Source organism: Peromyscus californicus, unplaced genomic scaffold (assembly GCF_007827085.1).
Source record: "Peromyscus californicus insignis strain IS unplaced genomic scaffold, ASM782708v3 Scaffold_6__1_contigs__length_162567912, whole genome shotgun sequence".
Classification (NCBI taxonomy): Eukaryota; Metazoa; Chordata; class Mammalia; order Rodentia; family Cricetidae; genus Peromyscus; species Peromyscus californicus.
The window spans coordinates 85,804,692-85,828,857 of NW_026294584.1; the positions used below are offsets into that span (position 1 = coordinate 85,804,692).

Consider the following 24,166-nt stretch of genomic DNA (forward strand, 5'->3'; position numbering starts at 1 on the left):
TGCTTATAATGGAAACTGGAGGCCAAATGTCTGAGACACTGTTCATTATCCGAAGTGTAAGAGTGGCTTTGCAGATGGGCGATAACAAATTTTGACCCAATAACGCCCCTCTCCCATCTCTCTCCCTTCTTTTATTGCATGTTTTCTTACTCTGTTTCCTAATTTGTTGTTGCAATTTTTGAGAGCATATTTTATGATTTCCCTAGGACTGACAATCTGAGATAGCTCTCCTCACATTTCTGCAAAAGTCACCTGATTTAACTATGTCTTGGATTTTAACCCACAGCTGTTATTAGAGCACCTAGTAGATTTCTCTTGGAAATGCTGTAAATGGATCCCTTTCAGTGATTGCTCATGCTCTCTGTGATGGCAGTTCTGTCTGTTGATTGACACCAGCCACTCTCACACAAACCCCCTAGGCATTTGCTTTTGTATTTTCTGACTGCTTTGCATGGGTCCCTCCAGTCCAGCTCAGCTGCTCAGAATTTATAAACCAGGGCTTTCCAGTGAGAAAAGCATCATACAGCAGGGGGAGCAAGATGGAGTCACAGACCCAAGTTCTCATGTCCCTGCTGCTCTGGGTGTCTGGTGAGAAATTAAAAAATATTACAATTATTTCAGAGTCAGGGCGTAATATTTATTACATAATAATACTTTGATAATATGACATTATAAGGACATTAAATGACAACAAATTAACTGTTATAATGTGTGTTTGTGTTTCTGTGCATGTTCATTGTCATTTCATGATCACAGGTATCTGTGGGGACATCTTGATGACCCAGTCTCCATCCTCCCTGGCTGTGTCAGCAGGAGAAAAGGTCACCCTCAACTGCAAGTCCAGTCAGAGTCTGTTTGGCAGCAATAGCAAGAACTACTTGAACTGGTACCAGCAGAAACCAGGGCAGGTTCCTAAACGTCTAATCTACTTTGCATCCACTCGGGACACTGGGGTTCCTGATCGCTTCACAGGCAGTGGGTCTGGGACAGATTACACTCTCACCATCAGCAGTGTCCAGGCTGAAGACCTGGCAGATTATTACTGTCTGCAGCAACACAGTTATCCTCCCACAGTGCTTCAGCCTCCAACAAAAACCTCCTCTGAGAGTCTCACCAGCTGCCTGCACCACACAGCCCTGGACCTGCACACTTCCCCCTTCTGCCTGAGAACAAGTGTGCCTGAAACACTGATGTAAAAGTTTGCAGAGCCCAGCAAAATATAATGAGTTCAATGTCTCTTATGTCTTTTGGTATCAAAAACGTATATATGGAAATATAGGAAAGATCCCAGTATTATCTTTCTGTCCTTCTGAATCACATTACCACAAATTCTGTTGCTTCAGTATTAGAGATTTATATTTTTATGGATCTGGAGTTCTGGTGTCTAACATATGACTCTATAGGCTGAAGTGATGATGTCGGCAAACATCATTTCAGCTTGCTGATCTAGGAAAGTTTCTTTTTTTCTTTTTCTAGCTTCTAGAAGACTTTCTTACTTCTTTACTGCTAAATATTTCTCAAGGTTTTTTTTCCTTTTTCATAAATTCTTTTACTTTTAAATTGCATTTTAGTTAATTACATTTTTGTGCATGCATGTATGCATATGTACATGAGTCTTTCTTTTTGTGATATGGGTTCTGGGGATAAAACTTAGGTCTGATTTCAAGCTCTGTGGCAAGTGTCTTTCCCTTCTCAACAATCTTGCTTCACATTGAGTTTATTAATGTTTATTCATTGCATACAAATGTCATAAATCAATGTCTTTCAAGTATATCATATATTTAGCTCATATCCAACAACCTTTCTCATTTCCCCTTCTCTTCCCTGCTGTTATCCACTTTTACATTATCCATGTAATCTCTTGTATTTTTATTACAGACATACACATATATACATAAGTACATACACACATTTGTACACTCATACCACACACATATCCACATACACAAACACACACACACACATATACATGATCATGAACCCATAAAGAGATACACATACATGCACACATATACATGTACACACACAAACTTAGCACACAACATATTTAGGATCCACAAAGGAATGAAAATGTGATATTTGTTGTCCATGTTTCTGGGGCCACATCTCCCTCAGAGGACTCCTCATCTGCTTTCCAACTGTTGAGACCAAGAATCCTCTTTCCACTCTAATGTTGGATGTAATGTTGTTTTAGCATGTGCTGCTCTCCAGTCTTTCCATCACATATCAATTAGTAGAATTTAGTGTTTTTAGAGGGCAATCGTTTGTGCGCCTGTGTGAAGTATATTAATCTTATCAATATTTTGGTTAAGAATCTCATCAAGCACCTATTTTGGAGATATAGTGGGGAACAAGTGTGTTACAGACTACATAAAATTGCTGGAGATCTCCAAATACCTTAAAGCTATCTTCTTGGGAATCAGTGTGTCCAAACTTGCATGGTGTGGTTGTGCCTAGAAACACAGCTGTGCCAGGTGTTTCCCCAGGAAAATCTTGAAGTGATGTGGACTGTGCTGAGTTTAGAGTTTTCTTCATTGTGACAAAACATCTCAGGAAAACAACTTAAAGGGCAAAGATTTCTTCAGCTCACAGTTTCTGTTTTAGCCCAAGGTAGGTAACATCATTGCTGTGGTCCTAAATGAGGTTGAATATCATGGAGGAAGGACATGAGAGGGGAAAGATGCTTACCTCATGGCAGCTGAGAAGCAAAGGGAGGTAGGATGATGCCAGGGACTGGACACAGTCTTTAGAAGCATTCCCCTAGTTCCTCAGTTAGCACTGACTTCATACTTTCTACCACCTCCCAATAATGCCATTCAATTATGACACAGCAATGGATAAATCTAGTAATTGAGTCAGAGCACTCATGATCCATTCACTTTTTTTTGAGACAGGGTTTCTCTGTGTAGCTTTGAGCCTTTCCTGGAACTCACTTGGTAGCCAGACTGGCCTCGAACTCACAGAGATCCGCCTAGCTCTGCCTCCCGAGTGCTGGGATTAAAGGCATGAGCCACCACCGCCTGGCAATCCATTCACTTTTAATAGTTGGATCCATAAGCTGGGAACCAAATATTTCACATAGGAGCCTTTTGAGTCACACTGCAGAAATTAACTAATATATATATGACAGTGGAGTGACATTCAAGTGGATTCACGATTGGAATATAAGTAGAACTGGAGAATAAGAATCTCCGACATGAATTATAAGAGAGATGGAAAACATACTTTACCTTAGAATAAGATAACAATCTGAACATTTTGTTGACCCACATCAAAGGAAGTATCTATCTTGGGAGCTTGAAATGTTGGTAGCCTTAACCATAGGTGCAGGTAGCTATGAGATTAGGTCCATTTATTTAGATTGTTATTTGTTCTCTCCTGTCCTTGCTCAGAGCTCCTTCAGTAGTTATGGAACATGGCCACAAAGTCTGAAGGGACAGATCATGGCCTTCTAATCAGTTCCTACTTGTATTTTTTTTTTTTTTTTGGTTTTTTGGTTTTTTTCGAGACAGGGTTTCTCTGTGTAGCTTTGCGCCTTTCCTGGAATTCACTTGGTAGCCCAGGCTGGCCTCGAACTCACAGAGATCTGCCTGGCTCTGCCTCCCAAGTGCTGGGATTAAAGGCGTGCGCCACCACCGCCTGGCGCTACTTGTATTTTTGTAGAAGAGAATTCTTTAGGGATTGGTACTATTTGAAGATTAGGAGATGTGCCCTTGTTGGAGGAGGTATGTTGTTTTGGGTGTTCTTCCGGATTTCAAAAAGCACATTCCAAGCCCAGAGTCTCTCTCTTCCTGCTGTCTGCAGATCTGGATGTAGAACTCAGTTCACTCCTCCAGCACTGTGTCTGCCTGAATCCCTCAATACTCACTGCCATGATGACCATACACTAAAGCTCTGAAATTGTAAGGAAGCCCAATTAGATGCTTTCCTTGGTAAGAGTTACCAGGGCCATGGTGTCTCTTCACAGCAATGGAACATTGATGAATACTTCTACTTTATGGTAATTTACATTTGTTGAGGAATATACCTAGGGAAGGGTTAGTTGAAGCGTATGTTAGTTCCATGTTTTCTTGAGGACCCTCAATACTGAATGAAGTTCACAGTGCCCATACCAGTGTGCAGTCCCTTCAGCAGCAGATACTGCTTGCTCTTTCTGTATAGCCTTACCTTCATTTATAGTCATTATTATGATTTCTTTTGAATTTGTTATTTAGGTGAAGTGATTTTTATATTTTTGCTTTTCTTTCTATCCCATTGTCAAAAAATGTGAAAAATCCACATGCCACAAAAGATCATATAGAAGTCACTAACCATCTTCAGAAGAACCCAAATTATTGATATCCTGGATCATCCTTTGTGGTGGTATTTTACTTGTACTGAAATGTGATTTTAATTGTATGTTAATAAATAAAGTTGTCTGGGGGTCAGAGCTATTAGAGTCATAGCAAGTGCATGGCGGCGGTGGTGCACGCCTTTAAGGACCTGGAGGGCGGTACATTCAGGCAGTGACGAGGCAGTCACATGTTTGGGTTTACAACCAATGACAAGGCAGAACAGGAAGACTTTAAAGACAGACACACAGGAAGTAGGTCCTTTTCGGAGAGCTCTCTTGGCTGGAGAGGATCCCTGAATCAGGAAGGGTGAGGCTCTTAGCTCTAACCTCTTGGCTTTCTTCTCTGAATTGGCTCTGTGTTTCTTATTTTATAAGACCGTTGGTTACATCTACAATCCTTTACCTTCAATCATATGTATTTATTCAGAAGTGATTTGATAATATTTAGTCTTCTGCTCCATATTGACATGCTTAGAATGATGGAGCTGAAAGTAATATTAAGGCTTTGCCTGAATGAAGCTGTGTTTTCCATGTGATAAAGAGCTCAGTTGTAACTTGTTGATCTGTTTTCTCCCTCTTATACAAGTTTAATAATTTCCTATGATTTTTCCAAAGACAAGTGAAACATGATGGCAGTTGGTCCATCTAAATAGGAGGGATTTCATTTTATGCTATAGCACTGTATGAGGGTATTGTGTGCCTTGTACACAGTAATAAATAACATCATCCTCATGTTCCATTCTGCTGACTTGGGTATGAATGTCCTGACTTTACCAACCATATTACAGGATTAGAAACCTGATCTATACTGCATAATAACTTTATCAGTTATTGACAGAATATGCACTTAGTAAGTTGCTTCATCTCCAGTCAAGACCCATTGCCACTGAGCCTGTCAGGACCCTGAGGTTCCTGTTTGGAAATCTTATAAATCAGTAGCTTTTGGCACTATTCTGGCTTATGTATTATCTATTTCAAGTAGGTGTTTATATCACTTAGTAGGAAGCAATGATTTAACCTAAGAGATGGAGCTCAGGTCTCTACTGATGATAGCCAGAGATAGGAGTCTGAGTTATCTCAATATCTCCAGAGGATCCTGAGAGAATGACAGATTAGCATGAGGTCGTATGAATTTATTAGCCAATCAAATATTTGTGCATTTTCTGACATTCTATTCTGGGTACTGGGTGATTTTGTTTTGCACACCCACAATATCCAATTTTGAATATAACCTAAAGTTCTTATGCAATAAAAGGCCTCCCAGGAGTTTCAAATACCATTTCACCCTTTGTATGTGATCACCATCACCAGAGTCCAGATCCCTGTTGTTTGTTGACTCATTCTCTCACAAATGCAATATCCCTGTCCTGCTCATAAATGACAAATCCTGCTCATCTCTCATGACACAGGGGAAGTAGCATGGCCCTAAAGCTCACTAAGTGCTGCTTTTCTTCCTTATCTCTGAACTCACATGGGATCCTGAACATTAGCACCCCAAGTTATGCCGAAGGAACCTCATTCTGAGAACTCAAACAGTAAGCCAAGAGAAGAACTGAGATTTCTCCTAATTCTCGAAGAGAAGGCCTCCGTGGGAAGTCATATCAAAATTACCTGGTGGGTAAAGTGATACGGAAAGAGCTAAGGAGAGGGTATACAGTTTAATAACGAAGCCACTGGAACACCTGCTTTCTATCATTGGAAGTGAACCAATGGAATCCATGCTACCCACAGCAGTGGATAGAAGTCCACTCTGAAGTTCTTTATCTGTTCGAAGGACATAATACCCACAACACTCAACTGTTGTGGGTATTATGATGCAGCATCAGATGCAGGTGTCCATGTTAAAGGAGCAGCAGGTGGCAATTGAAGTTCAAGGTGTCAGAACACCAGGAGGTGAATTTCTGATAATGGACTCTGGGTCTCCATAAGCAGGGCAGATTTTATTCATGGAAGTCACCCTGTATAAAGACTTCCTAAATTTTTAATGCAGTAATAAACTCTCACATTCTCAGGTACCACCCTGCTGATATTTGCCTGGCCTATTGCCACTGAGCCAGTCAGGGACTGCAGCTGGAAGTCTCATAGATCAGGAGCTGGGAAGACTGGACTGGTTTATATAGAAGCCAAGTTAAATAGTGGTTCTGGCCGGGCGGTGGTGGCACACGCCTTTAATCCCAGCACTCGGGAGGCAGAGCCAGGCGGATCTCTGTGAGTTCGAGGCCAGCCTGGGCTACCAAGTGAGTCCCAGGAAAGGCGCAAAGCTACACAGAGAAACCCTGTCTCGAAAAACCAAAAAAAAAAAAAAAAATAGTGGTTCTGACTAGAGTTGAGGACATGGAGACTGGCTCTCCAAAGATGGACTGAGAGAGTGTAGTTTGGGTCATCTCAAAATATCCTGTGGGTCTTAAATAAGTAGGACATAAGTTCATCGGGGAAAGAAATTCAATGTCATATGCAATAGGGCAATCTATTTCTTAATTTAACATTTACTGTGACTTATGAACTAAAAGTGTTCAATTTTTAAAAAGGACCAATATTTGTAAACCATTTGTTAGAATTTGCTCATAACATCACGCTCCTTCTATTTGACAATCTTCATCAGATCCCAGGTCCTTCTTGTCAAATCTCTCTGAAGACCACAGGTCTAAATCCCATAAGACCCGAATTTGCATATGTTGTATGTGAACTGAACACACATGGGTGGGAGCAGCATCCCACAGATCACCATGCATCCCCATTCACTTTATTTCTCTCCTCCTTCCTCATCAGAGATCCAGAGCATCAGCAACCCCAGGAGTTGAGTAGGGAACCTCATTTGAGAAGCTGAACTAAGAATTCCAGGTCCTTTCGTGTTCCCTCCCTTGCCCTTCTCTTTCATTCCTTACATATCTCATTGAACATAAAGAAATTGCGCTGGTGCCTAACTAGAGCCCATCCCCCTACTGACTAGTGTTCATGGTGCTGAAAGATAATCTACATTCTACCAGAAGAGAAAGGTGACTACCAACCCAGCCATAAACCTTATGATCTAGAATGGTTGTGGATAACCAACTTCTAGGTAATTGGATTTAAGGCCCACTTCATAGAATGCAACCATACCTGACACTGTTCTGGTGGCCAAGAACCTGAGCCTAGATAGGTCATGGACCTAGAGGAAACCCAGATACTATGTTCTGCTAAAGGAACACAGCAATGAAATGACTCCTAATAACATTCTGTTATATCCATACGTCAGTGACCTGCTCAGCTACCATCAGAGAAGCTTCTTCCTGTAGTAGATAAGAACTAATACAGGCTCACAAGTGGGTAATGTAGCTAGAGTTTTCCTGCCTGGCCCACAGTCACTCAAACCCGACCAAGTAAACACAGAGACTTATATTACTTACAAACTGTATGGCTGTGGCAGGCTTCTTGCTAACTGTTCTTACAGCTTAAATTAATCCATTCCTATAAATCTATACCTTGCCACGTGGCTCATGGCTTACCGGCATTTTCACATGCTGTTTGTCATCGTGGCGGCTGGCAGTGTCTCTCTGACTCAGCCTTCCACTTCCCAGCTTTATTCTCCTCCTTGTCCCGCCTACACTTCCTGCCTAGCCAATGGCCAATCAGTGTTTTATTTATTGACTAATTAGCAACACATTTGCCATACAGAACATCCCACAGCAGGGTAAGGTTCAGAGAATGAGAAACCTTAGAACATTCAGTCCTAAAGGGAATGTTTTCATCAAACTCTTCCCTGAGGGCTTAGGGATCTCTGTGGAAGAGGAGAACGAAAGATTGTGAGAGCCAGAGGGATGGATGACATCAAGGAAACAGTGTCTTCCAGACACAACAGACCTGATGGACATAGGAAATAACAGAGACTGACCTAGAACTTGCTGTGTACCGCAGGCTAGCTTTAATCATATGGTCCTCTTGCTGCCATCTCCCTAGTTCTGGGATTACAGATGTGAATCTCAACTCCTTGTCATGATACTTTTTTTTGATTTTGTTTTTTGTACTTTACACAGAATACTGTGTACTGTGTACTTCTTATATATGCTTTCATGATTCACTACTCTGAATCTTGGAAGGTTCTTTGATTTCTGTTATTGCTATTGATTTTCATTCATACTTAAATATTTTTTCCTTTCGATGGCAAAAATCTATGATCTTGTGGTCTATTGGTCTTTGTAAAATTATTGCTTGATTTGGGATGGCTATGCCCCCTTCTGGCAAGGTTTTTATCTGTTCACTATGTCAGAAAGACCACCTTGACTCATTTCAATATAGCTAATTTCTAAATTACCAAGGAATATGCATTTCTGGAATAAACACTCTTGGCAGTGTTTGTCTACAGCCATGACTTCTTGAAGAAATTTGGTTTCTTTTATTCCTCTTCCATTTTCCCAAATTTAGAGCCATCTCTCAGTTATCAAAGTTGTGGGGATGACACTTGCTAGTTTCTGCTGAGATTATCTTTGCTTCCATATTAAAGCTTCTCTGATCCAGGTCTTAAATTCATGACCCCCATGATTTCCACAGAGCAAATTCAGGGCTGCTCTTTGCATCTCTGTCCCATGCTTATCCTGAAACTGGAGGCCAATATCTGAGACACTGTCCAATGTCCTCAGTTTAATAGTGGCTTTGCAGATGGGCAATAACAAATTTTGACCCAGTCCCCCCTCTCTCCCTCCCTCTCTTCTTTTCTTTTATTGCATGTTTTCTTACTCTGTTTCCTAATTTGTTGTTGCAATTTTTGAGAGCATATCTTATGATTTCACTAGGACTGTCAGTCTAAGATAGCACTCCTCACATTTCTGCAAAAGTCACCTGATTTAACTATGTCTGGGATTATAACCCACAGTTGCTATTAGAGCACCTAGTAGATTTCTCTTGGGAAGTTGTAAATGGATCCCTTTCAGTGATTGCTCATGCTCTCTGTGATGGTATGTTTGTCTGTTGATTGACACCAGCCACTTTCATACAAACTGCCCAGGCATTTGCCTTTGTATTTGCTGACTGCTTTGCATGGGCCCCTCCAGGCCAGCCCAGCTGCTCAGAATTTATAAACAAGCACTTTCCCGTGAGAAACTGCATCATACAGCAGGGGAAGCAAGTTGGAGTCACAGATCCAAGTTCTCATGTCCCTGCTGCGCTGGGTGTCTGGTGAGAAACCGCAAACTATTATAATCATACCAGAGTCACTTCTTTGTATATAAGAAATTTGCAAGGTGTCTCAGGGCATAATATTTCTTATATAATAATACTTTGATAATATGATATTATAAGGACATTAAATGACAACAAATCAACTGTCATAATGTGTGTTTGTGTATCTGTGCATGTTCATTGTCCTTTCATGATTACAGGTATCTGTGGGGACATCTTGATGTCCCAGTCTCCATCCTCCCTGGCTGTGTCAGCAGGAGAGAAGGTCAGCATCAACTGCAAGTCCAGCCAGAGTCTGTTTGGCAGCAATAGCAAGAAGAACCACTTAGAGTGGTACCAGCAGAAACCAGGGCAGTCTCCTAAATTGCTGATCTACTTTGCATCCACTCAGAACACTGGGGTTCCTGATCGCTTCACAGGCAGTGGGTCTGGGACAGATTTCACTCTCACCATCAGCAGTGTCCAGGCTGAAGACCTGGCAGATTACTACTGTCTGCAGGTTTATAGTACTCCTCCCACAGTGCTTCAGCCTCCAACAAAACCTCCTCTGACAGTCTCACCAGCTGCCTGCACCACACAGCCCTGGACCTGCACACTTCCCCCTTCTGCCTGAGAACAAGTGTGCCTGAAACACTGATGTAAAAGTTTGCAGAGCCCAGCAAAATATAATGAGTTCAATGTCTCTTATGTCTTTTGGTATGAAAAACGTATATATGGAAATGCAGGAAAGATCCCAGTATTATCTTTCTGTCCTTCTGAAACACATTACCACAAATTATGTTTCTTCAATACTAGAGATTTGTATTTTTATGGTTCTGCAGTTCTGGTGTCCAAAATATAACTCTATGGGCAGAAGTGATGGATGTAGGCAAACATCACTTCAGCTTGCTGGTCTAGGAAAGTTTCTTTTTTTCTAGTATCTAGAGGACTTTTTTACTTCTTTACTGCTCAATATTTCTCAAGTTTTTTCTTTCCATTTTATAAATTCTTTTACTTTTAAATTACATTTTAGTTAATTACATTTTTTTGTGTATATATGCATGCATGTGTACATGTATGTAGGTACACAAGTGCAGTCAGAAGACAATTTGGACATGAGTCTTTATTTTGCAGTGTGGGTTCTGGAATCAAGCTCAGGTCTGTCGTCAGGCTTTGTGACAAGTGTCTTTGCCCTCTCAGCAATCTTGCTTCACATTAAATTTCTTTATTAATATATATTCATTGCATACAAACACCATAAAAGCAATGTCTTTCAAGTACATCATATATTTTGACCATATCCACTGACTTTCCTCATTTCCTCTTCCCTTTCTTGCTGTTACACATTTTTACATTATCCATGTAATGTCCTGCATTTTTATCAGAGACATACATATATACATAAGTACATACACACATTTGTACACATATACCACACACATATCCACATACACAAATACACACAAACACACATAAAGAGATACACATACACACACGTACATGTATACATACAAAGTTAGCACACAACATATTTAGGACCCACAAAGGAGTGAAAATGTGATATTTGTTGCCCGTGTTTCTGGGGCCACATCTCCCTCTGAAGACCCCTCAACTGCTTTCCAACTGTGGAGACCAGGTACCCTCTCTCCATTCTAATGTTGGATGTAACGTTGTGTTAGCATGTGCTGCTCTCCAGTCTTTCCATCACATATCGATTAATAGAATTTAGTGGTTTTAGAGGACAATCCTTTGTGCTCCTGTGTAAAGAATTAGCAGACTAATCTCATCAGCGCTCTGATTAAGAAACTTATTGAGCAACAACAGCAGGGAGCAAGTGCGTTACAGACTACATAAAACTGCTGGGGATCTCCAAATACCTTAAAGATATCTGGTTGGGAATTGGTGTGTCCAAACTTGGATAATGTGTTTGTGCCTACAAACACAGCTCTGCCAGGCTGAGGTTGAATACCATGGCAGAAGGGCATGAGAGGGGAAAGATGCTTACCTCATGGCAGCTGAGAAGCCAAGGGAGGTAGGAGGAAGCCAGGGACTGGACACAGTCTTTAGAAGCATTCCTCTAGTTCCTCAGTTAGCACTGACTTCATACTTTCCGCAAGCTCCCAATAATGCCATTTAATTATGACACAGCAATGGATACATCTAGTAATTGAGTCAGAGCACTCATGATCCGCTCACTTTGAATCCTTGGAGCCATAATTTTGGAACCAAGTATTTATTTCACATGGGCAGCTTTTCACATTGTGGAAATGAACTATAATATAAAAAAAAGGCAGTGGAAGGACATGCAAGTGGATTCATTTTGAAATATATGTAGAACAGGAGAATAAGAATCTCCAACATGAATTAGAAGAGAGATGGAAAGTGTACTTTATGTTAGAATAAGATAACAATTTGAACATTTTGTTGACACACATCAAAGGAAATGTCTGTTTTGGGAGCTTGAAATGTTGCTGTCTTAACCATGAGTGCAGGCTGCTGAGCTATGAGATTAGGTTCATTTAGATTGCTATTGGTTTTCTCCTGTCCTTGCTCAGAGCTCCTTCAGTGGTTATGGAACATGGTCAGAAAGTCAGAAGGGACAGATCATGGCCTTCCAATCAGTTCCTACTTGTATTTTGTAGAATAGCATTCAAAACTGATCATTTGACTATGGATGCTTTTAGGAAAATTCCTGTGGCCGAAAAAGAACAGAGGCATGTCTGATTCAGGTTAAGTTAAAAGGTTCAGCATCTCCCTGGCAGTGAGCTCAGTGGGGAAGGTGATGGCTGTATAGATCTCCGAGTTTCTCATGACACTGATGCATTTGTATTTTTTTAACCAACTAATGAATTTCTATTGTTGCAACAGCTCATTTGCCTACAAGCCCATGCCTGAGATCTCCTGGAGTTGCGTGAGAAGGTCCTCTCATGTTTAGACAGAGAAAACCTAAATGGGGTCCCCTTTATTCCAAGACCAGCATCAGAGACATTCCTTACGAGTATCTCCAATTTTCACCAACCCTTCCCACATACCTCTCTTGGTCTCTTTAAAGTTCACAATTGTAGCTGGAGTTTTCCTGCCTGGCCCACAGTCAGGACAAATCTCTCTCACCCGCCAGTCCCAAGCCGCTCAAACCCGATCAAGTAAACACAGAGACTTATATTGGTTACAAACTGTATGGCCGTGGCAGGCTTCTTGCTAACTGTTCTTACAGCTTAAATTAATCCATTTCTATTAATCTATACCTTGCCACGTGGCTTGTGGCTTACCGGTACTTCACATCTTCCTTGTCCTGATGGCGGCTGGCAGTGTCTCCCTCTCAGCCTTCCACTTCCCAGCTCTATTCTCCTCCTTGTCCCGCCTATACTTCCTGCCTAGCCAATGGCCAATCAGTGATTTATTTATTGACCAATCAGCAACACATTTGACATACAGACCATCCCACAGTACTTCCCCTTTTCTTTTCTTAAAAAGGAAGGTTTTAACCTTTACACATCTCCAAAGTCAGCTTGGTATATTTGGGAATTTGGGCGTAGCTTCTCTTACTACTTCCTGCTGGAGGGGGGCGCTGTATCTTCTGGGGAAACAAAGAAAATTTTAGGATCATGGAGTAGTCCGTGAGGCTGTATCATCTGAGCCAGTTGTCTTGAAACGGTTCTGGATGTTGGATCATCTGGGCCATGGTGTCATCGGAGACCTTTCAGGGGGTCTTGGCTGGTCAAACCTGATGTATCTTACTCTGGAACAAATCCATAGCCTCTTGCTTTCTGTGGAAACAAAAGAGACTCTTTTCCAAAGCAACATATCCTTACATCCAAATTTTGAAGTCAAAGTATCTTTAAAATATACATACTGGTTTAACTCAGCTTCCTTTACAATCAAATATCTCTCTGTAGTTAAGAATCCCAAAGACAACACAATCCAGACTCTCTGTGTAATAGTCATCTCTACGTGGCTTATTTTTTTATACTAGCTTGAACCTATTGCTTTAAACTGCAGCCTTCTAAGCCTGAAACGGCGCTGGTGCTGTGGCTGCTGGCTCCGCCCACTTCAGCTTCCCAAAATGGCGGTGATACATTTTCCGCCAGCTCTGGGAGCCATCAACTCTCAGAAATAGTGGGTCTATGCTTCTATCAAAGCAGCGTGTAGCCCAGAAACCGTTTTTTTGTTTTGTTTTGTACTAGCAAAGGCTAAATCCACCACACAGCTTAATGTGCCACTTGCAGAGGCCTCATTCCCACCATACTGCAGGTCGAGTGCGCACGCCAGCAACCCGCCAGTAGCTCAAACCGGCAGCTGCCGCTCATTTGAGAGAGACAATTAGGAACTGTTTTTAGCTCCCTTTTAGAATCTTTTTTTCTCAGTTTTTAGGTGGAAACTCTTGCCACCACGTTGGACGCCATTTGTAGCTGGAGTTTTCCTGCCTGGCCCACAGTCAGGACAAATCTCTCTCACCCGCCAGTCCCAAGCCGCTCAAACCCGATCAAGTAAACACAGAGACTTATATTGGTTACAAACTGTATGGCCGTGGCAGGCTTCTTGCTAACTGTTCTTACAGCTTAAATTAATCCATTTCTATTAATCTATACCTTGCCACGTGGCTTGTGGCTTACCGGTACTTCACATCTTCCTTGTCCTGATGGCGGCTGGCAGTGTCTCCCTCTCAGCCTTCCACTTCCCAGCTCTATTCTCCTCCTTGTCCCGCCTATACTTCCTGCCTAGCCAATGGCCAATCAGTGATTTATTTATTGACCAATCAGCAACACATTTGACATACAGACCATCCCACAGTACACAATCTCTTTGAATTGTTATATATGTACTCATTTGTATACATATATAAATATATTTCTAAATATAATATATAAATGCAGCCCAATCCATCCATATAATATGACTTGTATGCATACATTTTTAGGGTTAGCCATTTGATACTGGATAACCAGTTAGTATACTCTTCCCTGAGGAAGTCTATTTCTCTTAATCTCAGCATTCCTTAGTTACCTGTAGTTCTATGTTAGGGCTGATGCCTCCTGAGCTTTCTCCTTTTCACATTAATGTCTATTGGTGTCATTCTTGTTCAGTTCATGTTTAGACAGACATGTTGGTGAGGCTTCATGTGTGTAGCTACATGTCTGGCATTTATAGCAGACACAACCTTACAGAAAACTTGCTGTTTTTTCTGACTCATACAATCTTTTCAACTCCTCTTCCTAAACGATCCCTAGGCCTTAGGTGTAAGAGTTGTGTTTTAGGTGTATCACTTGTCACTAAACTCCTCAAGTCTGTATTTTGATCTATTGTGGTTTTCTGTACTAATCTTCATATGTTTCAAAGAGTAGTTTCCCTGATGAGGAGTGAGAACTGTGCTGATCTTTGGGTATAAAGACAATAATAATGTAGTTAGTGATTGTGCTGCCTTAGTAAAATGATAGTTGTAGGTTCTCCTCCAGTACCTGTGACTTCACTAGCACCAAGTAGTTCGATAGTTTTCCAGTACCAGGGACAATGTTTTTCTTGTTGAACAGGCTTTAAGTTTGGTCAGAGAACTATTGGTTACTCTCAGGATATGTGTATGATTACTGTAATTGTAGGGTTATTGTGCCATGGTTGTCATTATTGTGGTTCATAGGCATCATAGCTGGGAAGGATTATTGGTTGCTTTCCTGCTTTGGAAGCTTCTATGTTGCCTAAAGCTAGTCTTCAGAGAGTGTGCATACATGCCATATCCAGCTTGGGTCCTCTGGATCTTCTGTCCAAAGTATAATAGGGACTTATCTTCTTCTGCCTCTGGGTGGAGATCAAGGGCAACAGCAATAGCCTAAAAGTTTTGGGAGTCTCTTGAACAACGCTGAGCAACAACTCAAAAGACAGTGTTTCATGGCTGATATTTTTCTTTTTTTCCTTTTTCTTTCTTTGCTAGTCTATGGCTCTTGGGGAGAACATTGTCAGCATAAATGAGAAATTTCATTAAAATATTATATACGTATGTATATGGTCTACACATATACAGAGTTATATGTAGTATAGGAATTTTCAATTAAATAGTTAATAATATATATGATTGCCTACACATTTCAGACATCTATACAGTTACTTTACTCTTCAATCTCCTTTTACTATATTTCTCCCACTCTCTACTTAATTACAGCACGAATTTTCCACTTCAGATCACTTTTACCCTTCCATTCCCTTATCTATTGCTTCTCTTCCCCCACAATGATTTCTTTATACGTTTTTGGTTTCTGCAGTTACTCCAGGTTATACACTTGAATGTGGATTTGGAGCTAGGAGTTTCTGATGAGGAAGAACATATGATGTTTGTCTCTCAGGTTCTGGGTTACCTCATCCAATATGATCTTTTCTAGTTCCATTCATTATGTTCAAATGACTTTTTTCTTTATAGTTGAATAATATTCCATAATGTATATGTGCAACATTTTAATTATCCATTCATCCATTGTGGGATTCTTAGGTTGTTTCCAATGAATATGACTGAACGTTCGAGTATCTGTGGAGTAGGCTGTTGATTGAGTCTTTGAGGCATATGGAAGAAATGGAGTAGTTTTGTCATATTTATTTTGTAGCTTTATTTGATTCTCTATATAGATTTCTGGAGTGACTAGACTGGTTTACAGTTCCCCAACAGAGAATGAGATTTATCTTTTCTTTTCATCCTTCCCAGCATTTGTTTCAGTTTTTCCATTGATCTTTGCCATTCTCACTGGGATAATATGAAATCTCAAAGTTATTTTAATTCTATCACTAATTGCTAGGAATGACAAATTATTAAAGATATATCTCAGTTATTTTTATTTCTGTTCTATTTTGTGATATCTTTTCAGATCACAAGCTAATTTTTTGAATGAACTATGCTGTTTGTTTGCTTTATCTTTATTCTTTGTTTTTTGAACTCTTTGTATATTCTGGATATTATTTCTCTCTTAGATATTACCTGGCAAATATTCATCCTAATCTTTGGGTTTCCTCTTAACCCAATTGATTGTCTTTAACTGTCTGAGAGCCTTTTAGTTTTAATGAAGTTCCACTGGTTAATAATTGGCTTTGATTCTTGGGTAAATGAATTTCTATTCGGAAGTTCTTTCCTGTGCTGATACCATATAGAAATCTGCCTATACTTTCTTGTATAAGTTTCTGTTTTTTAATTTTTGAATTTAGGACTTTGATCTATTTGAAGTTAGTTTTGTGGAAGGTGATAAATATGGGTCTAATTTCATTTTTATAAACACACAACACACATACACACACACACACATTGAAGGAAAAAGGCAAAATCTTGGGCATTAATTTGGGTACCCATTATTCAAAGTCATTTTGTGTAATTTAATTTCTTTCTTCAGAGATCTTGCCTAGAATTTTGTTGACTTCAAAAGATACAATTTTGTTAAAATCAAAATATATATAAATAAGTATATGACAATACATAATGTCATATGCAACTAATAGGTCAATTATTGTAGTATATAGTAGTTTTCAAAATGTTTATTACTTCTTTTGTTTTTGGAGATTGTAATGTAGTTCCATCATTTTACTTTCCCCTTTTCTCCCTTTAATCCTTCCCGTATACCACTCCTTGCTCTGTTTCAAATTCATGGCATTTCTTTTCACTAATGGCTGTTGTATACATATATGTATATTTGTATACACATATATTTCTGAATACAACCCGCTCAGTCTGTGTAGTGTTATTGTATGTATGTTTTCAGAATGAGCACTGGGTGTTGGATGGTCTTCCTGGAGAAGACTATTCCACACTCTGCACTCCTTGGTAGCCTCTGGTTCTTTGTATAGGACTGAGGCCTTAAGATCTTTCCCTATTCACTTTAGCATGTCTATTGCTGTCCTTGTTCAGTTTGTGTTTAGGCAGATATTCTGGGAAGACTTTATAGGCATGTCTTCTGACCACACTAGGAGACACAGTCTCATAGGAAAAAACTTCCTGAACCTCTGGCTCTTACAATCACTCTGACCACTCTTAATTTTGGGTGAGGGAGTTATTTTGTAGGTGTATCCATTGGGACTGGGCTTGACAACTCAGATTTCAACTGGTTATAGCTTTCTACTATGGTTTCTCTCTGTTGCAAAGACTATATAATATTTGTAAAACTTTTATGATAGTTGATGTGTTTGTTCATGACCATAAAGTAGACTGTTTCACTAGATTTTTCAGTTGACACTTTATATTTTTAACCACTAAGATATTTTATGGTAATAGTTTTGACTTTATGTTTTCATGTTTTCAAAACCAATCTAACATTAGTTAGTAATCACTCCAGTCTCTTAGATACATTAGAACTTTTGAAAGAATAACCTGGTTCATCAGTTGAAACTTCCAGTGATGAGAACAGAAAAAGTGGTGGTTGGATGACTAGCTGCTCCCCACTCTGAATATGTCCCAGTTGGACAATTGCTCTGTCTTTAGGGTATCTTGTTGGCTCATGATTGGCTTTTGGACTAGTGTATGGGGAGAACCTGCTTATTCACAATGATCTGCATTCCATGCTCATATGTCTCAGTGTTTTATCTCCTGATGACATTTATAATTTGGCTTAGGTCCACTTAGTGTTGTAAATTCCCTTTGAAACCAAGAGAATGCCATATCTTTCTACTACTGAATAAAATTCAGTTGCTTTCTCTTCTTGCTAAGGAACACAATGTAAAAAGCACTATTGCTTGAAAGCATGATATAATTGAGATTTCAAAGTGATTCCAAAATTCTCATAATTTTTACAGAAGAACATCCATACAGCACTTTTTTGTGTAGTTATTTTTAAATTTGTTTGTTTGGAATTTTGGTTGGAAAGATACAGAAAAAGAGAGTGAGAGAAAGAGAGAGAAAGATAAAGAGAGAAAAGGGTAGGAGTGGAGAATATGCAGATGCCTGGAATAAAGGAGGGTTTTATATAATAATGTAATGGTGGATTTAATAGGAAACATAGTCATTTCCATATTCATGCAGTTCTCAACATGGCTGAAATAAGTGTTAAGGAAATATCATGGAATTAACAAACCTGGGGGAGTTAAACATGTTTCTCAATATCATTTTTACAACTGTAAATGGGTATCATACATGCCAGACCTATGTTCTATTAACAAACTCTTTTACCAGGCCTTGATTTATTTGTTTTCATTTAAAAATAGGGTCTCACTTTGTTTCCCAAGTTCACCTTGACTTTGCAAATGTCCTGACTCAACCACTCACTCATGTGCCAGAATTAAAAGCCTGATCCATCCTGCCCAATGACTTTCCCAGTTACTGACAGCACATGCTGTCAGGGTAAGGGTTTCTGTCACTGTGAAGAGACATCATGACCACAGCAACTCTTACAAGGGAAAACATTTAATGGGGTGACTAACTTATATTTCAGAAGTTTAGTCTCTTATTGTCATGGCAGGAAGCAATGTAGCATGCAGGTAGACATGACGCTGGAGCTGAGCATTCTTACATCATGATCCAAAGGCAACAGGAAGTGGTCTGATACATTGGGCGTGGCTTAAGCATATATGAGACCTCAAAGCCCAAACCCACAGTAACTCACTTTCTTCACCAAGGCCACACTTACTCTAATAGAACCACACCTTCTAATAGTCTTACTTCCTTTGGGAGCCATATTCTTTCAAATTGCCACATTCCATTTCCTGGCCCCCAAAGTCTTGTAGCCATATCGTAATGCAAAAACTGTATTAATTCCAACTTCAAAAGGCCTCAGAGTCTATAAGTCTCAACAATGTTTTAAAGTTCAAAGTTCGAAGTCTCTTCTGAGATTCATGCAATCTCTTAACTATCATCCCCTATAAAATCAAAGTCAAAAAACAGATCACATACTTCCAATATATAATGGCACAGGATATACATTGCCATTCCAAAGTGAAGGAAAGGGAGCATAGGGAGGAAATACTGGACCAAAGCAAGACTGAAAACCAGCTTGGCAAACTCCAAACTCTGTGTCTCCATGTCTGATGTCAAAACACTCTTCAGATCTGCAACTTCTTTCAGCTTTGTGACTGCAACACCCTTCTTTCTCTTGGACTGGTTCCACTCCCTGTTAGCAGCTTTCCTCAGCAGATGTCCCACTACTCTGGCATCTCCAACCTCTTGGGGTTTCCAAGGAAATCAACCTCACAGCTTCAAACAATGGCCTCTAAACTAGGCTACCATTCAGGGACACCCTGACACATGCCTGGCTCAACAGCTTTCCTTAGTCTCAGAGGAATACTCCATAACCCATTTCTTCTCTCTTTGCCTCTAAAGACAGAACCACGCAGCCAAAGCCACCGCCAAGTTCTGCTGCTTGCTGGGGCTGGAACATGGCCCCCTCATTCATTTACATCTTCAACAGCTTTCTGGTTTCCATGGTTTCCTTCACTGCCTAAGCTTGCCTGTCCTGGAACTTGCTCTGTAGACCAGAATGGTCTCAAACTCAGAGATCTGCCTGCCTCTGCTTTCCCAGTGCTGGGATTAAAGGTGACCACACCTGGCTCTAAGCTTTCCTTTTAATTCTATTCATAAATTGGAAACTTAGCTGGGTAGGATCTTGCCCTGAGGTCACCACTCCTTTTATTCCATTTCTTAATCTGTTTATCTCCTTGAACACAGGGCTTAACTCCATTTTACTTCCTGGTTCTTCTTTTCTCCTGAAATTGTTCTACATTGTGTATTTTTCTCGCTCAGCTTGCTCCTTTTCATTAAAATTGTTCATTAGAGTTACCACTAATAAGCACATGGCAGAGTCTATACTAGGCTGTTCTGTGATTTCTTCTGTCAAGGGATTTAATTCAAATCTTTCACTTCAGCCTCAGGCAGAATCTTCAGACAAAGGCAAAAAAGCAGCCCCATTCTTCATCAAAATGTCACAAGGGCAATCTCTTAGGTAACATACTAAACTTCTTCTGTGAAACCCCTGGAGCCATCCCCCCACCATTGAAATCACACCTAGCACCACTGTCTTCCATGTTCTTACTAGATGACCCCTTAGGCAGCACTTAAACTGTTCAACTACTTTTCTAAGACACAGTTCCAAGGTCCTTCAAACAAAAGCATATCCCAGTCCCTGGTACCCACTTCTGTCTTAGTTAGGGTTTCTATTGCTACACTATGACCACAGCAACTCCTATAAAGTAAAAACATTTCATTGGGATGGCTTAAATTTCCAGAGGTTTAGTCCATTATTGTCATGGCAGGAAGCATGCAGACAGACATTGTGCTGGGGCTGAGTCCTTACATCTTGATCCTAAAGAAACAGGAAAGAGTCTGAGAACCTGGACATGGCTTGAGCATATATCAAACCTCAGGGCCCACCGCCTTGGTGACATACTTCCTCTACCAAGGCCACACCTACTCCAATAGGACTACATCTCCTAATAATGCCACTCCCTTTGGGCCGTGCATTTTCTTTCAAACCACAACACATGTAGAAAATTTTGATACTACTTCTAATCAGCCTGGCCTAAGAGAAGTTGGTTGACTGTATTTCTTTTCTTTTTTTTTTTTATATGTAAAATGTACTTTTTTTTTAATTTAATTTATTTTGCAATACAATTCAGTTCTACATATCAGCCACGGATTCCCTTGTTCTCCCCCCTCCCATCCCCCTCAACTTCCCCCCAACCCCCCCCCCCCATTCCCATCTCCTCCAGGGCAAAGCCTTCCCCACAGACTGAGGTCAATCTGGTAGACTCAGTCCAGGTAGGTCTAGTCCCCTCCTCCCAGACCGAGCCAAACAATCCTGCATAGGCCCCAGGTTTCAAAGAGCCAACTCATGCAATGAGCACAAGATCTGGTCCCACTGCCTGGATGCCTCCCAAACAGATCAAGCCAATCAACTGTCTCACCCATTCAGAGGGCCTGATCCAGTGGGGACCCCTCAGTCATTGGTTCATAGTTCATGTGTTTCCATTCATTTGGCTATTTGTCCCTGTGCTTTATCCAACCTTGGTCTCAACAATTCTCGCTCATATACACCCTCCTCATTCTCGCTAATTGGACTCCCAGAGATCCACCCAGGGCCTAGTCATGGATCTCTGCATCCAGATCCCTAAGTAGTTGGATGAGGTTTCTAGCACAACAATTAGGGTGTTTGGCCATCCCATCACCAGAGTAGGTCAGTTCGGGCTGTATCTCGACCATTGCCAGCAATCTGTTGTGTGGGTATCTTTGTGGGTTTCTGTGGGCCTCTCTAGCACTTTGCTTCTTCCTATTCTCATGTGGTCTTCATTTACCATGGTCTCCTATTCCTTGTTCTCCCTCTCTGTTGTTGATCCAGCTGGGATCTCCCGCTCCCCCAAGCTCTCTTTCCCTCAACCCTCGCCTTTCATTACCCCCACTCATGTCCAGGCTGTTCATGTAGATCTCATTCCATTTCTCTGTCATTGGGTGATCCCTGGGTCTTTCTTGGGGTCCTGTTTTCCAGGTAGCCTCCCTGGTGATGTGAGTAGCAGACAAGTCATCCTTGTTTCATGTCTAGTATCCTGCTATGAGTGAGTACATACCATGTTTGTCTTTCTGAGTCTGGGTTACCTCACTCAGGATGATTTTTTCTAGATCCATCCATTTGTCTGCATACCTCATGATGCCATTGTTTTTCTCTGCTGAGTAGTATTCCATTGTGTATATGTACCACATTTTGTTTATCCATTCTTCAGTTGAAGGGCATCTGGGTTGTTTCCATGTTCTGGCTATTACAAACAATGCTGATATGAACGTAGCTGAACAAGTGCTCTTATGGTGTGGTTGAGCATTTCTTGGGTATATGCCCAAGAGTGGTATAGCTGGATCTTGGGGGAGATTGATTCCCAATTTTCTAAGAAAGCGCCATATTGATTTCCAAAGTGGTTGAAAAAGCTTGCATTCCCACCAGCAGTGGAGGAGAGTTCCCCTAGCTCCACATCCTCTCCAGCATAAGGTGTCTTCAGTGTTTTTGATCTTAGCCATTCTGACAGGCGTAAGGTGGTATCTCAGAGTTGTTTTGATTTGCATTTTCTGATGATTAGGGATGTTGAGCAGTTCCTTAAATGTCTTTCGGCCATTTGAGTTTCCTCTGTTGAGAATTCTCTGTTTAGTTCTATAGCCCATTTCTTAATTGGACTGTTGGGCATTTTGATGTCTAATTTCTTGAATTCCTTATATATTCTGGATATCAGTCCTCTGTCAGATGTGGGGTTGGTGAAGATCTTTTCCCATTCTGTAGGCTGTCGCTTTGCCTTGTTGACCGTATCCTTTGCTCTACAAAAGCTTCTCAGTTTCAAGAAGTCCCATTGATTGATTGTTTCTCTCAGAGTCTGTGCTACTGGTGTTCTATTTAGGAAGTGATCTCCTATGCCAATGCGTTCAAGACTACTTCCTACTTTCTCTTCTAGCAGGTTCAGAGTAGCTGGATTTATGTTGAGGTCCTTGATCCACTTGGACTTAAGTTTTGTGCACGGTGATAGATATGGATCTATTTGCAGCCTTCTACATGTTGATATCCAGTTTTGCCAGCACCATTTGTTGAAGATGCTTTCTTTTTTCCATTGTGCACTTTTGGCTTCTTTGTCAAAAATTATATGTTCATAGGTGTGCGGATTATTGTCAGGGTCTTCAATTCGATTCCATTGGTCCACATGTCGGTTTTTATGCCAGTACCAAGCTGTTTTTATTACTGTAGCTCTATAGTAGAGCTTGAAGTCAGGGATCGTGATGCCTCCAGAAGTTGTGTTATTGTACAGGATTCCTTTGGCTATCCTGGGTTTTTTGTTTTTCCATATGAAGTTGAGTATTATTCTTTCCAGGTCTGTGAAGAATTGTGTTGGTATTTTGATGGGGATTGCATTGAATCTGTAGATTGCTTTTGGTAAGATTGCCATTTTTACTATGTTAGTCCTGCCTATCCATGAGCATGGGAGATCTTTCCATTTTCTGACATCTTCTTCAATTTCTTTTTTCAGGGACTTAAAGTTCTTGTCATATAGGTCCTTCACTGGCTTGGTGTTACCCCAAGGTATTTTATGTCATTTGTGGCTATAGTAAAGGGTGATGTATCTCTGATTTCCTTCTCCGCTTCTTTGTCCATTGTATATAGGAGGGCTACTGATTTTTTTGAGTTGATCTTGTATCCTGCTATGTTGCTGAAGGTGTTTATAAGCTGTATCAGTTCCTTGGTGGAATCTTTGGGGTCGCTCAAGTATACTATCATGTCATCTGCAAATAGGGAAAGCTTGACTTCTTCCTTTCCAATTTGTATCCCCTTAATCTCCTTATGTTGTCTTATTGCTCTGGCTAGAACTTCAAGTACTATATTGAATAAGTATGGGGAGAGTGGACAGCCTTGCCTCGTTCCTGATTTTAGTGGAATTGCTTTGAGTTTCTCTCCATTTAATTTGATGTTGGCTGTTGGCTTGCTGTAAATTGCCTTTATTATGTTTAGGTATGTTCCCTGTATTCCTGATCGCTCCAATATCTTTATCATGAGGGGGTGTTGGATTTTGTCAAATGCCTTTTCTGCATCCAGTGAGATGATCATATGGTTTTTTTCTTTGAGTTTGTTTATATGGTGTATTACATTGACGGACTTTCGTATGTTGAACCACCCTTGCATCCTTGGAATGAATCCTACTTGATCATGGTGGATAATTGTTTTGATGTGTTCTTGGAGTCTGTTTGCCAGTATTTTATTGAGTATTTTTGCATCAATGTTCATGAGG

At 40.5% G+C, this 24,166-nt stretch overlaps 1 protein-coding gene across 1 annotated transcript in view; it reads left to right on the forward strand.

The window, feature by feature from the left end:
* The first annotated feature begins 539 nt into the window (after window positions 1–539).
* The window catches only part of LOC128098435 (immunoglobulin kappa light chain-like), a 51,080-nt gene continuing 27,453 nt past the window's right edge, over window positions 540–24,166 (forward strand). Inside the window, exons 1-2 of the mRNA XM_052719570.1 lie at window positions 540–588; window positions 9,688–10,007. Of these exons, the coding sequence (XP_052575530.1) occupies window positions 540–588; window positions 9,688–10,007 (369 nt within the window). The remainder of the gene's footprint in view (window positions 589–9,687; window positions 10,008–24,166) is intronic.